Source organism: Cyclopterus lumpus, chromosome 22, assembly GCF_009769545.1.
Source record: "Cyclopterus lumpus isolate fCycLum1 chromosome 22, fCycLum1.pri, whole genome shotgun sequence".
Taxonomy (NCBI): Eukaryota; Metazoa; Chordata; class Actinopteri; order Perciformes; family Cyclopteridae; genus Cyclopterus; species Cyclopterus lumpus.
In genome coordinates, this window is record NC_046987.1 from 16,071,296 (window position 1) to 16,078,217 (window position 6,922).

Sequence of the window (6,922 nt, forward strand, 5' to 3'; positions counted from 1 at the left end):
GCTGCGCTGGCATCTCGACGAGTCGATACTTTAAAAAAGACATGAAAAAGAGGAATGAATTAGCATATCAAAGGCCAACATCTGATACAGCCCTGCTGCCTGCTTGAACCTACAGTAAGTGGGGCGCAGTGGGTGGAGGAGGAGATGGAAAGAAAGTGAAAGTCCGCCGGCCGAAGCACATCGAGGGTTTCAACGCAGCTCGTCAGTCACACGAGGGGAGGTATCTGCACCCACACGGAGGGGATTAGGATGGATTCGAGGGGGCCGGCGTTCAGAGATGAGAGCTCTGCTTTCTGCCTCGGGCTCTGATTAAACCCACCGCACATGCACATACCAGGGTTTCCAGTGTGAAAGGTCAGAGGTCAAAAGTAGAAGGGTGAGAGGCAGGGTCGGAGAAAAAAAAAGGATATTAAGTAATTGAGAGAGAGAGAAAGAAGAGGGCAGGAATGAATGAAACAAAGATTGGAAAAAAAGGTGTGAATGCAGGTCAGAAAAAAAATGAGCAAGACCAAGAAGTAAATGGAGGTAAATTAGGAATAACTAAATAGGAAAACCCAAATATTGAAGTATCTTACTGATGTAGATCACATAGAGGCATCAGGATTACTTTGAGACAGTTTCATAACCGGTTCCAAGTTCCAGTTAACCCCAAGTGCAACACTTCTACCGAATCGTGTTCTTTCTGTGCTCTGATAGAGAAATAAATGAAAGGAGAGAAAGCACACAGTTTATGATGTGGAGACGCCGGGTGAGGCAGCGGGCAGGTGACGGCACACATGGCACGCAGTTCAACAGGTGCGGTGGTAAAAGGCTGCGCTGACAGACAGGGAGAGAGACGAATGTTCGGTGTCAAGTCCCTCCTCTGGCTTCTGTCCACTGTCAATGAGGCGAAGACAACCAGAAGAGAGCAGAACAGTGAAAAGAAAATACAGAGAGAAAAAAAGATTCTTGGCCGGGACGCAGGACTTACTGTATTACAGCTGTATTTAATAAAAGGCTCAGCAGCATTGATCTGACTGGGGAGAATTTCTCCAAACATCCTGCAGAACTAAAAGGCCGCTTGGATCCCTGTGCTGGTCTGATTGAGAGCTTCCTGTTTTAATGAGGAACTGGGGAGACATTTAACTTCCAGGTCTTCAAGCTTGGATGCTTCCCTGCAAATAATTTGTGATATTCCCAACATTCACCTGCCACTGCGACATTTGTAAAGCTGCTTGTTAAAGCTGTTTTTTAGGGATTTTGGCCACTAGGGGGCAGAGAAACTCCGGAACAAGCTGACAGACAAAAAGCCCTGACCTATTATCACTTCATCAAGTTATCATAAGAAGATTGCAGCCAACTTTCACTTCCCAAATACATTCCTGACCCTCGACAAAATCTGAGTTTATATTATGAATTTGATTGATTATTAAAGTGTAATTAGTCATGAAGTAAAGATCTCATCGACTATATTGAAACCAAAATATCTGTTCATAAGGGGAGCACCTTTACGTTCATCCCCGTTAACGCCAAGATATTTCACTTGGTTGACTGTTGAATTAAGAGATTAAGTTATTGATAAAGCCGTGTATGTTTTCTTGTTTGGCCTTGAGCGATTCATTTTGAGCCGTCTCTTTTACAAATCAATTTGCTCCAGAAGGACGTTTCATTAACTAACCCGTCCCATCTTTGACTCTTTGTATCAGCTGATGGGTAACGAGGTGAAGGTCTCTGCCTGCACGATGAGCATAAAGATGGATATTTGTATTATACGTACAAGCTGCTGTTTATCTTCTGTTTATCTTTGAATCGTGTGTGTTGGTAAAGGGAAGCACTGTTGTCTTTTCACCAAATCGTCTCACTGTATTGAATTAACCTGTTCTTCCCCTGGAATACAAAAAAGTGTCATTAATAGCTGTTAATAGTGCTGTGGAATTGTTGAGTAGGCTGGTTTATTCATTGTAAAATGGACATAAAATAAATAATAAGATTTTTATATTCTACCATAAAGACCAGGTCACTGAAACTTCAACCCAGAGAACGAAACTGTACAATTCACAATAAATGAAACTCAGCCTTTGCATATTTATTGCATCACATGGCAGGTCCATAAACACAGCACTTTATTTGACATCCAGTCAAAGATTAGCTAAAAAGGTGTGTGTATTTACATAATCAGGGGAACACTTTCGCTTCCTAGATGTAAGCGCACTTAGGTTTCAGTTGTCGGCAGCAATAAATAGCCTGCAAGTCCTCTCTTCTCTTATTACTGCTTGATGAGGACCTGACAACATGGCTCCAACACTGGTGAGTCTCCTGCTGCTGAGCCCTGAGGAGTTAGTGCACATTTAAAGCTGCTTCAATTCCAACTCAAACAAGATTGTATTCTTACTGGCAGCATTTTAAAAAGACATACTAGTTCATAGATTTGATGTAAGTATTCTTGGATGACAATGTATCATTGTCTTTACTTTGAGTCTGCTGCCGTAGAGATATTAGTTTCCATCGTCGTCAAAGTAGACAAAGTAAGAACTGAAATGAGAAGAGTTTAGAAGACCAAGAACAAACAGAGTGAGGTGACACAACGAGTGAAATATTTAAACATTTAAAAGGCACCTTTGTCGTGTAACTTGTTGGAAGTAAAATATCCCAGTGTATCTGTTACAGCATGTCACAGCAGTTCCTAGTAAACAGGGCGTTGCTTTGCCCTGACAGGTTCACGAATCATTCACTGGTACATGTATTTATCTAGTATAATGTCAGGCAGATAAAACCAACATGTTGGAGGCTTTTCTTTCGTTTCTTTCTCTAAAATTGTACATTGTTAACATCCACGTTCTTATTGCTACTCACCGTCAAACCATTGACCATTTACACTGACTACATGCCACATTCATTATTTTTAGAATCATTTATAAATGATGATTGTTTCTCTTATCCTTTTAGTCTGAGGATGGCGCAAAGCCCGGGGACCTGATCGAGATCTTCCGCGGACAATATCAGCACTGGGCTGTCTACATTGGCGGGAATGAAGTTGTTCATTTGACGACTCCGAGTGAGTGAAGTGCTGCATTCATGACGTTCGTCTTGGACGACCATCAATAACCGAGCCTTGATTACGTTGGCCTCGGAGCGGACATTATCGTGCGCTCACGTACACGTCTGTAAAACAACGGTAAAGCCTCTTCACTCTAACTCCCATCCTGTTTGTCTCATCTGTAACAGACACAGATTGTGACTCATGCTCTTCTGGGAACATGTTGATGGCCCTGGAAAGCTGCATAGCCCAGGTGAAGCGTGACAAGATCTGGGACGTGGTCTGCGACGACCGTTTCGAAATCAACAACCTCCTCGATGACAAGTACGAGCCTCGAGACCGCCACGTCATCGTGAGAGAGGCCTGTAGGATGGTGGACTTGGAAATGAAGTACAGCGCCTTCACTTGGAACTGTGAGCACTTTGTCACCGTGCTACGATACGGCAGGCCAGAGTCTCGACAGGTGGGTGGTGAATTTGATTAATCTGCTTGCGTGACCGATTAACATGCGGAGGCTGGTTCTTTGTAGGTCAACTGGTAGAGCTCTGGAGTGTGGAAAAGGTTGTGGAAAAGTTGTTTGTCGAGTAGTTGAAGGTGTCAAAATACAGTAAGTCATCAGTGGCATCCACATTAACCTTTGTCACAAATATTTCCTGTGGCTTTTCACAATAAAACCCAATTTTTGGTCAGCCAGTTGAATACTTTTATTGTGAAGCAGCAGGAAATGTTCAGTTTGCATAACTTATGACAGCTCTGATATGACTGTAGAGAGCTGCAGGTAAACGGTGAGGCTTCTTTCAATGAGATAGAATAACAGTGACGTTGAAGTACATGTATGCACAGCGTGTAGATAATCTGAATTCTGCATGGGAAAGGCGGACTCTGCCACTAACAATCAAAATGACCGTGTCGAGAGGTAATAACAAAATAATGCAGAATGAGGTGATAAAACCAGATCCAGATTTCATAATTTTATTACCATTACAAATATGGTTAGTGGTGTATTTAAGTATTACTTTACTTTAATATAATTTCGCAGCCTACATTTACATATAATCAAGGCAAAAACTCAACAAACTAAAGTGTCATATACTGTAAACAAGGCATGTCGGTATGATGAATGAATAGATCACTCCTGAAACTCTTTCATAATTTTCTGTCCAGAAGAAAATGAGGGAAATGAAAGTCATTCAGCGAACGTCTCCACTGTAATCGTAAGAGTAGATAACATATGCTATAGTAACATATTTCATTGATGCTTCGGTGGCAAATCAGTCTTTCAAAGAGCTACACAGCCTGGTGTGTGTGTGTCTGCACCTGGACACTCGACCCGTTTATCATAGAAGCGTCTCATTCATTGTAACAATACGCACATCTAGAACATCCATTTCCGTTGATTAGAAGCAGATGTGGGGCTAAATGAAATGAGATTGCTCGTGTTTCAAACAACGGTGGATGATTAATAAGGTTGGGTTTTGCTGCTGTATTTATATGTTTCACTCTCTATCATTGCTGCAGGATGGTGCTCTCTTCTGAGCGTCAGAGGCCGAGACACCTGTCAGTCAAACTAATATTCCTTTCTTTAGGGCGTAAAACTGCAATCATTTTTTAAATATTAAGTAACACAAACATAAGTAAAAGTCTTAGCTCTCGATTATTACGAATCCTCATTGACTTTATTTAAGGGAAGAGTTTTCAACTAGTGGTCATAAGAGATACTGCCAACTGGGCAAAGTGGGACAGTGGGAGTCTTAATATAGGGTTCAGTGGTTCAATTTGTTTGTGACATTATATTTATCTGTCACTTTGTTTGTGGAGAACACGCACAACTAAAATCCAGTATCAAGTTGATCCGAGGGCCTGTATCATAGTGACATTTCCCACCAAATTCAATCAGAATATTTTAGGTCAGAGGATGATTGAGTCAAAGCAAAGTGGTTCAAATAATTTGTCTCAAGTTTAACTTGAGCGAGCTCTTTGATATGCAAATTCATACAATCCTTCCAGTGATGAGAGTTTTAACTACTTTCTGGTTTGACTGGGACCTACAACAGTAAAATAATGTTTATTATATAAATAAAATTTAAAGTTAGTTGTACGGTTGAATTGAATTGAAATCTTTTTTGTGTCATGCAGGTGAAAAATGCAGTTGACGTTGGAGCAGCAGTGATAGTAGGCGTCGGCATCGTAGCTGTTGGTGCCACTCTGTTGGCCGCCTTCTTCAATAATGACGACAGCAAAAAGAAGCAGAATAAACGTTACAGACGTCATAAATGAAAGCAGTGACGCAGGAAGATTAAAGGAAAGATCTCGCAATCATTTGAGTCAATTTACCTGGAAATTATTTTGATCTAAACTATGTAAATTAACTGTTGCACATGTGCACTAAACTGAAAAAAAAGCTGATGTGTAAGAAAATTAATTTCTAGGTAAATCGCTGTCATGATGTTATGCTTGATATTGAAGCTTTGAGTCACGTTCACTTTATTGCGGTTGTTTAATGTCTAAAATGTACATATTGTAATTATTTTGCCTTATAAGACAATCTTTTCTTCATGTAATGTATTGTATCAAGTTCTGTACAAAAATGTCATTCCAGGAAAAGAAAACTGCAGAGGCACAGTCTGCTGCATAATAAAGGACATTACAGAATATACCACCATTTCTTTATTTTTTACTTTTGGAGAATGTTTATTTATGAAAACATATCATGTTCTGTGCGTAAAATGTATCAGACGTAGTTGGTCGTACTCACCCACAGCCTCACAAATGCTGTGCACTATTAATATTCATGTTTTCTTGGCAACGGTCACAATTGACAGAGAGGTACCGAGTGCAAAAGCAGAGGGCATACCGGTGCAAAGGCAGACGCAGAGGAACAGGAGAACTCTGAGCAATGTTTCTCTTAAGGCCTAATTAAGAGCTTAAAGGGTGTTCATCCCCCGTCGTCTCTGTGCCAGCATTGTACTGCATCACAATCTACCACTGTTCACATGTGGACCCCCGCTAAAGCCGGGGCAGGTGCTGCGGAGATTCACACAAGACCATGTGATTGACTTGCTGTGTGTGTGTGTGTGTGTGTGTGTGTGTGTGTGTGTGTGTGTGTGTGTGTCTGTGTGTGTGTGTGTGTGTGTGTGTGTGTGTGTGTGTGTGTGTGTGTGTGTGTGTGTGTGTGTGTGTGTGTGTGTGTGTGTGTGTGTGTGTGCTCGAAGTCTTGTTCCTCTATCTCCGTGGGGACCAATTAGACCTTGAGAGTGAGGACATTTGGGAAAGTGAGGACATTAAGTTGAACTTTAAATGTGTACGGTGTTGGTTCAGGTTCTGTAAGGGTTGGAGTCAGGCTTGTAGCTGTGATGATTAACATTAAGGACCGGGGAATGTATTTGATGACGGTCCTCCTAAGTATCGAGTACCAAGTACAACAGGTGTGTGTGAGAATGTTGCAGCTGATTTGTGTCGGGACTTCCCTTTTCTTCTTGGACAAACTGGGGACAATTGCGTATTGACATAGGGAGAAAACTTGGTTAAAGGGTAAGTCTCCAGGAAATGAAAGCAGGGCAATGTAATGTCCCCAAAAATAAAACCTGACCGTGTGTGTATGGGGGACAGCTGAGTGAAGGATCACTGTAACCACACACACACACACACTCTCTCTCTTTCTGAGGCTCCTCCTCTCCCAGTTGGATGATAAAGCCTGTCAACTCACAGTCTAGTTTAATCCTTAACTCTGTTTAGAAAAACAAAAAGCAGATCTGTACAAATAGGAAATGTGGCAATTGCGGTATGAATCCATTTTCAATACTTTTAAAAGTCAAATCTAAAAACTATGAATTGAACATCTTGCATGTTTTTGATAATACAATTTGTATTTCAATTTGAAACATGTATTTAGAGTACCCAAGTAAC

General features: G+C 41.2%; 1 protein-coding gene across 1 annotated transcript; it reads left to right on the forward strand.

The window, feature by feature from the left end:
* The first annotated feature begins 2,226 nt into the window (after nt 1–2,226).
* Nucleotides 2,227–5,650, forward strand: LOC117751725 (phospholipase A and acyltransferase 4-like). Its single transcript, XM_034563704.1, has 4 exons — nt 2,227–2,286; nt 2,926–3,034; nt 3,205–3,479; nt 5,153–5,650. The coding sequence occupies exons 1-4, from the start codon at nt 2,272–2,274 to the stop codon at nt 5,291–5,293; spliced, it is 540 nt and encodes a 179-aa protein (XP_034419595.1). The 5' UTR covers nt 2,227–2,271; the 3' UTR covers nt 5,294–5,650.
* The last annotated feature ends 1,272 nt before the right edge of the window (nt 5,651–6,922 follow it).